Genomic DNA, 15,243 nt, shown 5'->3' with positions numbered 1-15,243 from the left:
AAACTGCCTGATGGACAGAACTCCTAATGAAATTACAGAGTTTATGCCTAATGTCTTCTAAATCAGTAGAAACACCCTGTTCCATTGTGGAAGTGCCAGGCTCCATGATAGGAAAAAATAAATAAATAAATAAATAAATACTGGAGTTAAATGAAACTACAGAAAAACTGTAGTAAAAGGAAGGAAAATAAAGCTCAGGTAATGTTTCCGTAGAGAAAACTTGTCAGGAAAGCAGGGGGTTAATATAATGAATATGGTTGAAAAAATGCCAAAACCTCTTACTTGTGCGGAGGTTAAATAAATAAATAACGTGTTGGCACAACGAAACGTTGTTGCCAGACAGGGAACAAGATGGAGACTAAATAATGAACGTGCGTGCTTTCCCGAACTGTGTCTTCGCCACAGGAGCAACCCGAATGACGGTTGCTGCCTGAGGCGAAAGAATCTCAGGAATACTGACGTGCGCGCGAAGCGTGCAAGAATGTAAACAAAAAATGAAACGTTCGGCTCAGAACAGCGCGACCGCTGTGTCTGAGCGAACGAAAGCTAACAGAAAATGAATAATTGGAAGCAAAATGCGACAACTTGCCGACAACATGAAATGTGTTCACAACAATAGTAAAAATAAACATAAAACACTGTGTATTCAATAAATACGACATGAGAATATGAAAAAGGCGACTTATCTTGACTGCAGCAGCAAGAAAAGAGGGCTGCTTGCAGTCAAGTGACATCACAATGGCATGGCACTATTCCTATTGGTTCACATGTGTTTTTTACTACGTTTTTAATCCCATTTGCTGTCTGTGTTAAGCCTATATGGGATTTGTAGTTTCTTCTTGACTTATTAAAGAGAAAAGAAACGCATAATAGGAGCCTCCGGTCTTGTCATAAAATATTGTGCAGTATAGCTAAAACTGACAAAGCTAATAGATCCCATAGGCGAGTTCTCTTGTCTTTGCCAATGCTTAATTGTTATGTCCCCAAAAAGAAAGACTGCATCGTGGTCTATAGAAAGTCCGGGGTTTAGGTGTTGAAAACGCAGGACATGGGAAAATGGTCCCTGCAGTTCAAAAGTAGATGCGGGGAAGCAAATATTTGTTGTCGTAGAGGAGTCTGAGTGCGTTAAAAGCCGCTTGCCAGTGATACGGTTGTATTCATAAATTTGCGCAGAAAGTGGACGGGTAAAACATCCATTAAGAGAAGAATTTTAATTGTTTTGCTATGTGAAACTTTGTATACGCGTCTATCGATAAGCAATATAGGAGTACTAAGTCAGGCATGGAAAATGTAGCAAACAAAGATGGCCATTGATTCAGACCACTGATTATGTCCTACCTTTGTTTCCACCTTGTCTTTTTTTTTTCTTCGTCGCTAGGTGGCAGCCATAGTATGGACGGTTATGGGTCTCTGAGCAACAGAATTATCCCACATTAGGAGGGTTTTCGTTGGTCGAGACGGGCGTTTGTGCCCGTAACACATGCAGAAGACCGTTAACTGATTGGTAGACAAGGGAGGACAACCTACTCTAGACGGCGGTGGTTGGTCGCCGTGTATGTCGATCGTCTTCTACCGGCTTCTCGACGGTGACAGTAATTGGTGGAAGTGAGCATGGTACCACCTCCGTGTGGGTTCTCCGAGTTTTTAGGCATCTGTGCTTCTGGCGATGGAGGGTCCCCTACATAAATGGACCAACTACTTGACGGGTAAGGGGCTGGATTGCGCCGAACACGAGGGCAGTGCATGTGGACAAGTGGGTAGAACGACGAAATTCTGAAAAGGGTGGTATATGGTTGTACATACGGTAGAAGGCAAAGGGGACAGGTGTGACTGTAGGGAACATGGATGCGGGAGTGAAAAACCAGCACCAGATGTGAAATGCCCAACCATGGGGCAAACAGTAGGAACAGGTTACTGAAGAGGCGCAACAAAAGAGGGAGGCAGGTTGTAAATACGAGGTAAGACAAGCGTCTCTCTGTTAAAGTAAGGGCTTCAGGGTAGAGTGCGGTTGTAGGGTGCAAGATAGGCATTGGGCAGTTGAGGGCCAGCAGGGTAAGCGAAGCTTGATAGTATAAACGTGGGCTGTTGGAACAGGGGGAGACAAAAAAGAGATAACGCGCCAGGCATTGTCTCCGGATGTTAGGATTTGTATGCTGTGAAGGTTGGTAAGAAAGTTGACCTGTGCTCATTATTGCTGCAGCATGCAAGCTTAGGCAGCATAAAAATGGCTTCAAGGGAATGCCAGATCGCGATTTATGAGATCTATAATGCGTCTGTTGCTTGGTGTATGGGAGAGTCCGGAAAATGTAAGTATTCGCGGGCTCGAAATGTACTAACACAGGATCTGAGTATAACATAGAATATCGCAATAAATAAAGTTAATTTCTCAGACAGATCTATTGTTTTTAAAATGTATGCAGCTTCAATTGACATCGCACTTAAAATTGGCAACAACAAAGGCAATTAGATGTTTTTCGTACCATCGGTTTCTTAGTTGTGACACTAAGCTGTTTCAACAAAACAAACCACAATTGTGACCATCAGTCATTAACCTTTCTGTCCCCTATATATTTAATGCTGTGGAAAGACTCGCGCATGAGCAATAAGGGAAGGAGGGACGCTCGAACAGCTTTCCTTCTGGCAGCAGTTTGTGTCTTCAAAGGAACTTTATCAAATATGCCCTGTGCCTTTAGTGAGATGACGTGATAGACCACCACCCCCACTCTAAAAAAACATTTCAGCACCACTGGCACCATCGCACAGATTCCACCTTCCGCACACTTGGCATTCATACAGGTTAGTTTGAAAGATCATGTTGGAAATGGCCCTTTTTGCAAGGTTATCCCTAACTTTTTACCTCTGACTGCCTGTTTTTGATCCTGTGCTGAATTTCGTTTTTGCTGGCTTTGGGACTCTGGGCACTTTACTACTGCTGACTGGTGCTAAAGTGCAAGTGCTCCTTGTCTAAATGGTATTGGTGATTGATTTATCCATGATTGACTTACTTGATATACTAGTAAGTCCCTAGTAAAGTGCACTATGTGTGCACAGGGCCTGTAAATCAGATGCTACCAGTGGGCCTGCAGCACTGATTGTGTACCCACATAGGTAGCCCTTAAGCATGTCTCAGACCTGACACTGCAGTGTCTGGAGTTTTAATCTGCCATTTAAACCTGGCAAGTGTACCCACTTGCCAGGCCCAAACTTGACCTTTTACTACATGTAACTCACCCCAATGTTAGGCACAAGGCAACCCAATGGGCAGGGTGCAGTGTATTTAAAAGGTAGGACATGTACTGGTGTGTTTTACATGTCGTGATAGTGAAATACTGCTCAATTAAATTTTCATTATTGCAATGACTTTCTCTCTCTTAGGGTACTATGAGGATTGCCTTGAAATATTTTTAAGTGTAATTTCCCCTTTGGACCAGACAAAGAGCTGGAGTTTGGAGTCTCTAAACTCACAATTTAAGGTACATCTTTTGGTGAAGTTGGTTTTAAAATTCCAAGTTTGAAAATGCCACTTTTAGAAAAAGGGCATTTTCTTGCTCAACCATTTTGTGCCACTGCCTGTCTGTGGAATACTTGTCTGGGTCAGGATGACAGTTGGGCTGTATGTGAATTCACTCTGGACAGTCGCACAAAGGGAGCTGAGGTGTGCCTTGTATATATCCTGATGGGTCTTCCTGAGCTAGTGCGATTGGAGGAGCTGATACTTGCACTTGAATAGGGCTGTGCCTGTCCTTACACAAAGCAGTCTCCAACCCCCAGGGATTGTGTCTGGGGGCCACGGCAGGAAAGGCAGAGTCTTGTTCACTAAAAAGACTTCTTTTTGAAGTTTGCCTACTTCAAAGGCAATAATGGGGATAAGTACTGGACTTCGGACCCCACAAAGTTAGAATCCTTCTGGACTGAGGACATTCTGCCAGGAAGAAGAGCTGGATGCTGTAGGAGGGACGGCCACTCTGCCTGCTGCTTGCTGTTTCTGTCCTGGGAGTGAAAGGACTGGACTTTGCTTTCTACATCCTGTTTCCAAAGGTTCTCCATGGGCTTGGACTGAGTTTGCCTCCCGTTAGAAGTCTTAGGGACATCAAATACTTCATCTGCCAGCACCTGGGGTCTCTTGTTCAGAGTCCTGACTTGCCAAGTGGTTCCAAATCCAGTTCCTGGCCCCATGGGAAAGAGTTCTGGTATAATCGAGAAGAAACAAGTGCATCAACTCCAGAGCGACTTCGGAACCCTTGCCGCTGCCAGACTCTGCGCCTGCACCAGAGCCACGGTCCCTGCTGACTACAACGACCGCCGACGCTGCAGTGCCTCCGAAGTCCCTCCACATCGTGAGTCCCGAGTGCCTTGTCACTGACGTCTGTGACATCCGACTCTGCCGCAGCACCTGTGGCCCCCTAGTGTGATCGCGACACCACAAAGTCGACGCTTCACATCTTGACCTGCTCGATCCATCGACCCACGCCTTGTCGTAAGGAACCAACGACTTGCCGCCAGTGAACCCCCCCAACAAGATTAATCTTTGCTGCCGTGGGCTGCCCCTTAACACTAGTGCTCAACACAGTGCACCTCTCCAGATATCAACTCCCATTTTTTTCCCTGTAATCCTTTAATGCTCCAGCTCCTCACCACCTGGCTGACCATTTCTCAGTAACCACCTGACCCTTAACTCACACCGGCTCCCCTGGCCTTTACCTACTGCCACATTAGCCCACCTCCTGTTACTCCCTTTTCGCCGCTGATTCATCTCCCAGTTACGAGACACAGGTAATTTATACTAGTATTGTTTCTTTCTTTAATCAGATGTTTTGCATAGCATTTCAGTGTACTATATTACACTTTTTAAACCTATTTCTTCTGTCTATTTGAATGGCATTAAGCACATTTGCTCTGTATTGCTTGTTAATGTACCATGCTGTATCACTGCTATCAAAATCTGCTGCCAACGTAATATGCAGTGTTTTAGCAGAGAATACATGCAGATAAAGATTGTTGGAAAAATGAGTCCAGCCTCAAGCTGATGTCTGCAAAAAGCTCAAAGAGGTAGAGTAACTCGTGATAGCTGCACTGTACTAATCCCCAGTAACATAAAAACATTTGGAAAGCAGGTTGGGGATAAACTTCCCTGATATTGTCCCAAAATATATGTGACCATTGCATCCCCTAATATAGGTGACTACTGTCCAAATGTTCAATAACAGGGTTAAAAAATTAGGCAATGTTTTAAAATGTATCAGTGGTAGTTAGAGTCTCTCTTTAGCTGGATAGGTAATATTCTGTATGGGTTGAGGAGTCTTTGACTTTCAGAGTTGACATTTCAAAGTTCACAAAATCATGTAAATAGACTTGCAGTTGCAGTACCTGAAAGCCATATTGGTTAACGGGCAAAGTTTCATTTGAATGTTCAGATTACGGTCATCTTGTATACAAATATTGTGCTGTAAATCCTTTTACCACACATATTGTCATTAATATTTGTGTGATAATCACCATACTTCCGCATTTGCCCCTGTAAAAGTAGGATGTGGAATTTGGTACAGTAAGCCCCAAAATCTGCATGTTATGCTCCATCCGTTGTAGTCTTACACAGGTGCTATTTATCTTGCCCAGGAAATTTAAATCCCTGCAGAGTCTTAATAGATAAAAAAAAAAAAAACACACTGTTTTCTTGGCCAACCGTGTTTAGGGACCTCTGTCTCTCCAAACAACCTTGAATCTTAGATGTGTGATGCATAAGGGGATTCTGAGGGTAACACGGGTGGGTTTGGGTAGCAGGTAACTACATTTACTGTCTTTTGGCGAGTCTACTCAGTTCTCCATCATGGCATGGCTAGTCCTGGTGTCTTAGAAGGGTGGCATGCTGTTTCTGCATGAAGTTTTGATCACACCTTGTGTTGGGGTGTGCTTCTGGTCTGCAAACAGGCACTACAGATTAGTTTACTGGCTTACTTTCCAGCAAGGTGGGCAGTGGAGTGTGACACAACTTGAAGATTTGAAGATGTAGGGAATACTCTTCCGGGCTACATGGGGATTTAAAAAAAAAAAATAGGTGGCCCATCCATTTCATGAATGAGGCATCTTTCCGTACTACCTTCTCTGACAAACCGACTATCAGACATTATGCAGCCTAGGTGTTGGAAGGTGGATATTCACTTATGCCCAAGTTGTACTGGCACCACAGGAAGATGTGAAAACAACTCCAGATCATGCTAAGGTTGAATGAAAGGGCTGCATCCTAAGTGAGCATGCCACCTTTCATCAGCCTCAGAGTCTTCAAGTTGACCAGAAGATAGGAACTGTGAAATAATGCATCACAAGGAGCAAACAGTCCAGCAGGACCACAGAGCTTGCAAGATTCTCAGTATACCTTGATGGGATACAGTTAAAGACAGATTATAGATGAGTCTTTTACACCCTAGTTATTGTGAAAATTTGACTTGATATAAACCAGCGTGGGACATCTATGCTGTAGTGAGTTCATAAATCCTGATTTCCTAATCCATGCCCTCATTTTGGCGTTATGGGAGTACTAGTTTTGGCAATGATCTCCTTCAGTTTGTGTGAGGAGTTTCCTATGGAATTAGGGTATTAACGCTGAGAAACAAAACCCTCATTCTGTTGTCAGATGAATGCTCTATAACTGGGTTTCACTGAGAAGTTTGTACTGCATGAAGTTGGACGTGCTGTTAGTGTTGGCAGATAGCTGAAGTTGGACCTAGGGAGGTCAACCAAGGATCACACATTTTGTCTCAGTAGCTAAGAAGTGTCAAAATTCGGAATGTCATTTTCAACAGCAATACAGGAACTGAATTCAATACCCTCACTAAGCATGTGTTGTGACCCTGCACATTTCAGTAAGGTTGTTTAAGCTTATTTTACACCGTCTGTAGTGTGTGCCTACAAATGCATTTAGTGGGCTCATAATTTATTATTTGTGCTACCTTGTTGTGTAGAATGTTTCTGCAGGTAATTTTTTTTTTTTTTTTTTTTTTTTTTAGGTTTTTTTTTATTTATTTTTTTCCTTCTTTTTTTTTTTTGGAGGGAAGATTGGTTCTCGGTGCAAAAAAAGTAAAAGAAACCCTGTTCTAAAACAGGGGCTAATTGTCTTCTGTCTGAGTCATACAGTCTCTAAACCTACAGTGGACCGGGCTATTTTAAGTCTAGCAGAAAAATCTTGAGAGGTTTCTTTCATTGCCCGTGTTTACTATCACACAGAAAGAACCCAAATTCCTGCTTCTTTGATGAGACGAGAGCTGACTGCCTGTTGTCATTTTTTCCATAAAATGTGGTTGTGTCGCTGTCTGGACCATTTCTTTCACTCTTGCCCTTTTCCAGCAGTTTGAGCCATTCTAAGGAGTTTACTCAATGTCTGAATACCTGCTGAAAGACTGCGTTTCAATGACAAAAAAAAAAAAAAAAAGTTTGAAACGCATGTTAGACAAGAGTCTACCAATGGAGCCGCAAATGAACTTAAACTTGGCAAGATGCTTGTTTGCCTCAGATACAATTAAAACATTGAAAACATTTCTCCACAAAAAATACTTCTTTGCCCATCTACACTCTCTAGAGCATATCTTGGCAGACCTAGGCAACTGTAATTCCTTGTTTGTAAATAATTCATTTTTAAAAAATTGGACAAGTATTTGAGGTTCTTATGTGATAAAATTAAATTATTGTGAAGCTTGCAAGACCATATAGTAAAACATTTTACAGCAAGAATCCGGGCTCAATCCTGGTCATTTATTACCTAAAGAGCAGATATTATGAAATTAGGTAGCATATTTAATTTCCTAACCTGACTGTTGATAATAGATGCAACTTTTGTCAACATATTTCTCTGGCTGCCTAAACACATATACAGCTTTTGGAAAATATGTTTTACTGAATCGGGTTGAACTGTCGGCTCAATATATAAACGTTTAACAATAACTGCTTTACCATTTGCAATATGTTTTGCTTTTCCTGCAAGGTGGGTGATGTAGAGGCATGGTTTGTCTATAGAGTCCCTCCCTGATCAGAATTGTCCCCTTCATCCAAATATTTTTTTTGCTGTGGAGTTTACAGGTGCTTTTCATTAATCCATGAGTACATCAAATATATCTCTTCAATGAACACAAACTAGGGAATAATGGGGATCCGGTCTTTCCCCACCTTCATACAATAAATCTCGAGGCAGAACTCATTTGAGTGAATTCTAACAAATCCAGTTGTTATGTGTGTTAACAATGAAGACGGAACGGAGGACCTGGGCGGGGTTTAAATATTCAGATGCATGGAATCAGTTTTAATTTTATTCAGTAAGGATCACGAAAATGCTGTGGCTAGTGTTAGATTTGATAATTAAAACACAGAGCAGTTAGAGACCCAGTCTAATGCAGTGGCTTTATAAGAAAGATTGCCTCAGGAAGGACACTAATCTCATGTGGACTCCATATTTTCACTGTATTTGGTGCAAAGTCATATTTTGGGTCGTCTGAGGTCCAATCTTTTCAGGTGTTCCAATGAAAAGAGCCAGTCTATGGAACAGTGAAAAAGACGGACCTTCAGTATGGAGGCCAGGGTCCTTGGAATAGTCTTTCAGTTACGAAATCCTAAGGGTCAGTCCTTTCCTTTCTGAGATGTGACCGTATTTAATGAGTGCTTTGATGTGACAATGCTCTAGTTCCTTAAGGTATGCCCAACTGCAGATTACTAAACTAACAGAAGTAAAAATATATCTGTGAGGTTTTGAGAGCTGTTCGGACTTGATATTGGCAAGTCCAGAAAGGCTGTTTCTTGAAACCACAGGCTTTCAAAATGTCGGATTGGGCATTGCGGTCAAAGGTGATGTCTTGCATTCATTAAGGAAGAAAAATAATGCAAACACTTGGTGCAGGCTGCTAAACCTAGACATAGGCAGAAATTAAATACAAAACAATATATTTTATGTGAGAGTATTTCACCTTTTGTAACTCTGTTGTGCTAACAAAGAGTAGTACTCACCAGAACACTGGAGTTTTTTTTCTTTAAAACTGCTGAATGTCTACCATGAATTATCCATTAAAAAAAAAAAACATTTTAATGTCTACTTGTATCCCCATGCTTTCTATGTTGTTTTGCCACATAACACCTTTTGAAGTTGAGATGTAGCTTTCTTATGGAGTTGATCCCCACTTACCAGTTTCTAATATGGTGTGCCTTCTTGGGCATTCCTGGTTTTGGTTCCAATACTCTGGTGCCGTGCGGCAGTGCAGATCCAGACAAAGTAAACTTCTTCCACAGCAGGCGAAAAAAGGAACAGAGGGATATTTCTGGAAAGTTATATTAACCCAAAAGTCTGTTCCAGAAGGGGCAACTCCAGGAAGTATTGATGTCTTTCACTTCTCTATCAGGTTCAGGATTCAGAATGTTGTAGTCTGGGCTGCCCTACCTCCTACATGATTATTTGTGGTGAGGATTGGACTATATCTCCAAGTTCAGGATGGTGAGGTTTGGACTGCTGCCCTTGACCAATTCAGTATTCGCAGTGGTTGGGGTTTTGGCTCCACCCACAAGTTCAAGATTAGGGGAATAAACTGTATTCACCACAAAGAAATGAAGAGTGGACAAAACAAACATTATGATATTTGTTTATTTACAGACACTAACTGCTTTTATTCTGGCTTGCTTTAACTTGCATAAACCCTCTTCTGAGGTAGTTTTTCAAAATAATGTTTTGTATACTGTTTAGGCTTTATAGTCCTTCTTTAGTGCTGACTTTTGTGCATTGGTTGCCTCATCAATGAATCCCACAGAGCGCTTTAGGAAAAAAAAAACATTCCTAAATGGGAAATTAAAAAAAAAAAAAAAAAAGTATGTGGAACTGCAATGTTAGAAATGGTGAATGCTTCATTAAGAAGGCATGTACAGCAACCATTTAAGAATGGTTAATATCTGAGAATCCAAACAAGGTGCATTATTTATATCTGTCCTCAAATGTATCTCCCATGGAGATCTATGCCTGTGATGATAGGACAGGAGGCCACTGTGCTAAGAACAGTACTTGCGGACAACTAGGTGGTTTCTGTTCTACATTGCAAATGTCCCATTATAGGTCTTGACTTCTGCTGCGCACAGACACCATGATGGAACGGGCAGCTGTGCCTTGATAAATTCTTTGGACTGATGTGTGCGTGGTCTAGTGTGGACGCCATGCTCCATGTCATCAATTACTCTGTTTCCAGTCCTAGGCTTTCAACTTAGAAATATTTGCTATCTTTTGTGTTGGTCTAATTAGATCAGTAGAGGCAAACCAAAACTACAACACCCAGAAAACATTAGGTTGTCACACAAACGCCCAGAACTGGAAACTGTATCTGTAATGATGTGAAGTGGGGGTGACCACCCTAACGTGGTTGCTGGGTTTGAACACAAACCCATGTATTGAGACACTGATTGCAGTCACAGCACATCAGGAGCATGGCTGTAATAAGATGCAAATAAAGTAATGGAATTAAATCTTACTGCCAGCAGTTTTTACAGTCATTTTTCTGGTCTTCTCTAGGGTGGCAGCCACGCTACTTTGTGCTGGATAGTGGCATTCTGTCGTACTATGATTCACAGGAGGATGTGGGCAAAGGCAGCAAAGGCAGCATCAAGATGGCCGTCTGTGAAATTAAAGGTCAGTGGAACTACCTTTAACTTTAGCCTCAAAAGTATGTAAATTCTGCTGCTCCAGCCTTTCTCTGTCTGCCCTGTTATCCTTATGCCGTACTAATAATGGGACTGATACAGTGAGCTCTGCTCTCTTCCTCTTGTCCCACATTCTTCCTGTTTGGACTGAAAATGCAATACTAAAACTACCAGGTATCCTTTATGTGTACAGTTAACAAAAACCTTTGCAAATAAAGAAAGGAATATAAACAAAATAAATGGGAGTCTGGATTTCTTTTACAAAAAGTAAAAGTCACAGAATGTATTTGTATACAACAATTATATTGAATGCTCATTTCCCCAGGCCAATACAACAAACCTTTCTTTTCCCCTAGCCAAATATTTATACTGAAAATAGAGAAGCCGCAGCATGATTTCTGTAATAGTTTCTAGGTTAAAATTTCACAAGAACGCATTACGTTTTATTTTTCTTACCTTTTATATAAAGTAACTTTTTCGTAGGGTTCAGTGTTCTGAAGTCAAAAAGCAACAATGTAGCGCGTTGTTTGCTTACTCCTAGACATACATGTATTAACCAGAATAAATCGTCCCCCATTAAGTGACAAGCGATAACTATATCGTGAGCCCTCCCACCCAAATCTAACTTCCATGGCATCAATTTGTGGGAACCTTATTTACATAAGTCCAGGTCATACTTTTAATAATAGGGGTGTTGCCAGGTATCTGTGGGGAGTGAGTTACTATAGGAGTTCTTCTCATATATAAACCTCTTTTTGGTCCACTACAAACCCATTTTCCGACTAAAATCTCACTTTTTTCCTAATTAACCTCTACTATCACTAGTTGTTTTAGTCGTGAGCCCCAGTTTACTACTTCTCTCTTGTCCCTCTCTCTGCACTGTCCTTTTTGTGCTGAATCTGTAGTGTTCAGGCTGGTCCTGGTAAAGTTCTTGGGCTCTGATTTTTTCCATCCCATAGCTTTCATCTCTCTGCACTCAAGGTTCAGTATCCATGGTTGGTCCCTTTGCAGTCTTGAGACTCTTGTCTTCCTCTCTCTGGTCCTGTCTTCACCATCATATCTGTGCTAACCAGACTTTCAGATTGCAGACTTTTTTTTTTTTATAATGTTAACAGTCAAGTTGCCTTTAGGTTAGGAAGAAGTGTGCTATAAGTGCACCCCTCCTATCAATATTTGTTTTTGCTCGACAGCAACCTGAAATGCTTTCCAAAGGACCACCTGTACTAAGAATGGTTGTGGTAGTCGGAGGTTCTCATTCCTGCGAATGATAGCTCTGCATGTTTTCCATCCAAGAGCTGCACTCAGTCCGAACTGTCCTTTTTGGTTCCATTGTAGTCTTAAGACTTTCATCCTCCTTGGTGCCCTGACTTTACCACCATACCTGTGCTGAACTAACTTTGCTATTCATGGTTCTTTTTGTAGTGCTTTTACTCCGATTTGTTTTGCTTATGCTGGAGTATTGGCTTAGTGCTGTGGGTTCTGCTGTTTTTCTCTGGGTTTCCCTGTCTGAATCCTCTCCATTTGTGTGCTGAATTTTCAGTGCTAATTGTGATGGCTTATGGTCCTCTCGAAGGCCTGAGTCTCCACCTCAGCATGTTGAGCCAGTAGTGCTGGTGTCATCATCTCTTGTTCTGAACTGTCTCTGAATTCTCATCAAGCATGCATGCTGACTCTCTCCAAATCATCCTGCAGCTCTGCGGCTCTACCTTTTCTCTGTCCCTTTTCGCATCTGAATTTGTCATACAAAATAAATGCTGGTTATGTTTCAGTCCAGGTCTACCGTGTTTGTCTAGCATGCTGTAATAAAGTTTGTTCTGATGGTAAAGCAATACATTTGTTTCTTCCACCCAACTGTCTTCACAGCCAAAAGAAATGTTGAAGGTTTGAAATGAATCATAAGTTTACAAATGGCAAATATGTGTTCCCTTTGGAATGGAAGGCCTTCTCTTCGATCCCACCCTTTACTTCTGAATGTAAAGGATAATTTACCTCCGAATGTAAATGATCAGGCAGTTCCACCAGCAGCATGTGGATTAACGATCTGACAAACTAGTAATGTGTGTCATGGCTGCAAGAATACATGCTAAATGTGAAATGTTTATAAAATTATTTTCTAACATCTGCTGACCATTCACACATGTGACCCATTACTAAAATCGTCTCTTCATGGCACTCTATTGAACAGGGCCATTTGTATTAAACTGGATTTGTGAGGAGGATGCTTTAAACTAGGCTGCTACTTGCAGTGCAGAGTTTTAGCAGTGGTTGAGAAAGATCATTTGTTAAATCCTACAACAGTAATATGTACTTCGTGTCTGCAGATTATGGCATCAGCAGCATCTTGTATTAATATTCCAAATAAAGCAATAACATGGAAACAGAAGTAGCTGTGGCACGAGACCGTTTTCTTGCCTAGAGTTTGTCTACTTTGGGGGAAAGAACAGTTGGGATCGGTTCAGATATGTAGTTTGTGTAGAAGTACAATTCTGGTATTTAACTTGTGTACTTCGAGGAAAGACATCCATTGTTTTTCTACCTAGGCCTTTATTATTGAATGCTTGTGAATTCCCACGAGTGATAGAGTAACCACTCGTCCGGGCAGTCTGGCTGCTCAAAGCTGGCGAAATCTCCAGGCGAAAATGTGGCATAGCTGAGGAATAACTCGCACACTGTATGAGATGCTTATGTCCTCAATATGTTTATAGCAATAAATAAGACCAAAAATTGAATTTAAACAGTACATAATAATACCTATTAATGATACAACAATCATAGTCATCTCTGTCAAAGTGGTAAAGGTTAAGTGATGTATAATCTCATCTAAAGCATCATTTCAACATTAATTGTGTTTATTTCACTAAGGGTGAGGTCATGAGCATTATATTTGGTGTGAAAATTATGGCTGTTGTCTGAGTTAATGGATTGCGATCCTAGCCATAATTTACACATTTCAGTAGTGTTTCTTTTCTAATTTGTAACCAATAAGCGTTTTTTTTTTAAAACTAAAAGGTAAGCTGTGTTGAAGTCAACCTTAACTTTACTTAAAACTTTTGTTTTTATTTCAGTGAATATGTGAATGTAGAGAGGGGTGGATGGGTGGGTAGTTAATAATAATAATAATAATAATAATATTATAATATATATTGGCCAGATAACCAATGCCATCCATATCGAATCTGCCTATTTAATTGTCCGGTGCAGTGCTGCAGTTAAAATGTAATTACTCCCCTGTGTCTCTTGAATTCTCTGCTAGATTTAGTCCACCACACCTCTTGTGACACGTGGCTTTGTGTATTTACTTAACAATCTTTTGTTTCAGACTTTCGGTGACAAGTCTTATTTAATGACCTCTTGGTCTAGACTAGAGCCTTAACATGCCTGAAATGCATATTGTTTTTATAGCCCTATAGAATTTAAAATTGTTCATAGCTCGCCTTTCCTTCCAGTGTTTCATGCTTTACACAGTTCAGTCCTGGCGCCTTTCTTTGTAAGGTTGCTGATGCAGCCCTTGATTGATCTCACTTGCTCACACTCCACTGGGCTGTCTGTATCTGGATACTTTGAAGTGTATCCTCTGTAACTTGGTAGCAGGCCTTTTCCGAAAGTTGCCAAAGCCTGGCCAGCGTCAAATACTGTTTTGTTCATCTGATATAAAAGTGAGTTGTTATAATTTACTGAATTTTAAATACTCTTCTCAAGCAGCCGTCGCAGTCCTGAAGGAGATGGTCCAGCCAGGTGCTGTCTGCTTGCCAAAAGCAGGTGCCGAAAGGGCAGCGGTAGTTTTTTTTTTTTTTTTTTTTTTGGTGGAGACGTATCTAACACTTAATGGGCAGGTTGAAGCATTGAGCCCACAACGAGGAAGTATTTCTTGAGAAAGGTTTGTCTTTTTGTTGCTGGACTTGAGTATCGACATTCCAGTTTAATCGCAAAAGCCCCAGGGTCTTTTTTTCTGAGTGGAATTTCCTGTGTGCTTTCTTTTTGCATGCTTTTATGTTTTGAACTCGGAGGTACACGCAGAAACATTCTAAAAATAGCCTGTATGGCATTTTGATTTGCACTACATATGGTAAATCAGTTTCCCCTCGTTCCCTCATTTTGTGCTACCGTAGCCGACACAGTGAATGTCCTCTCACCACCTGCATAGCTTGTTACTCCAAGCGCTATGGGTGACTCCTATGTGCCAGAATGAATTGTTAGCACTGGCAGGGACCCCCACTCACACACTGAGTCTCCATGACTTGTGCTAAGGTGTGGGGCCCTCTCATTTTCTGTTCTTTGTATGACGTCTATTACTGCAACTCTGCAGGTGCCTCCTTGTCACCCCATGTGACAGCATGACATCTGTTACTGTGAGCTCTGCAGGAAGCTTCTTCTCACTCTGTGCACTTGTATGGCTTGTGCTGATACATGTGATCTTAATCACCCCTTGTACCTGAAAGCCACCCATGCACACCCTAACTCTGTGTAAGCTTTGTGAACCTGCCTAGGGACTGGAGGGGCCTGCATTACACCCCTGTTACTCACCCTGTGCAATAGATGACTTGTAGTATTGTAACCTCTGTAGGGACTTACTTTGCGGCTCCATGT

At 41.4% G+C, this 15,243-nt stretch overlaps 1 protein-coding gene across 4 annotated transcripts in view; it reads left to right on the top strand.

Annotated features, from left to right (window-relative positions):
- Positions 1-1,570: 1,570 nt before the first annotated feature.
- LOC138292397 (pleckstrin homology domain-containing family A member 3-like) overlaps positions 1,571-15,243 on the top strand; it is a 94,630-nt gene continuing 80,957 nt past the window's right edge. For 2 of the 4 annotated variants that reach the window (XM_069230974.1, XM_069230973.1), the window contains exons 1-2: positions 1,572-1,706; positions 10,529-10,645. In XM_069230974.1, coding sequence (XP_069087075.1) covers positions 1,667-1,706; positions 10,529-10,645 — 157 coding nt within the window. In that variant the 5' untranslated portion in view covers positions 1,572-1,666. Of the gene's footprint in view, positions 1,707-10,528; positions 10,646-15,243 lie in introns of all 4 variants that reach the window. The other 2 variants (XM_069230975.1, XM_069230976.1) reach the window with 2 other exon arrangements.

The sequence above is a fragment of the Pleurodeles waltl genome, chromosome 4_2, assembly GCF_031143425.1.
Source record: "Pleurodeles waltl isolate 20211129_DDA chromosome 4_2, aPleWal1.hap1.20221129, whole genome shotgun sequence".
In the NCBI taxonomy this organism is placed as follows: domain Eukaryota; kingdom Metazoa; phylum Chordata; class Amphibia; order Caudata; family Salamandridae; genus Pleurodeles; species Pleurodeles waltl.
Note: the sequence above shows the minus strand (reverse complement) of the source record. Positions and strands in the feature narration are given on the sequence as shown.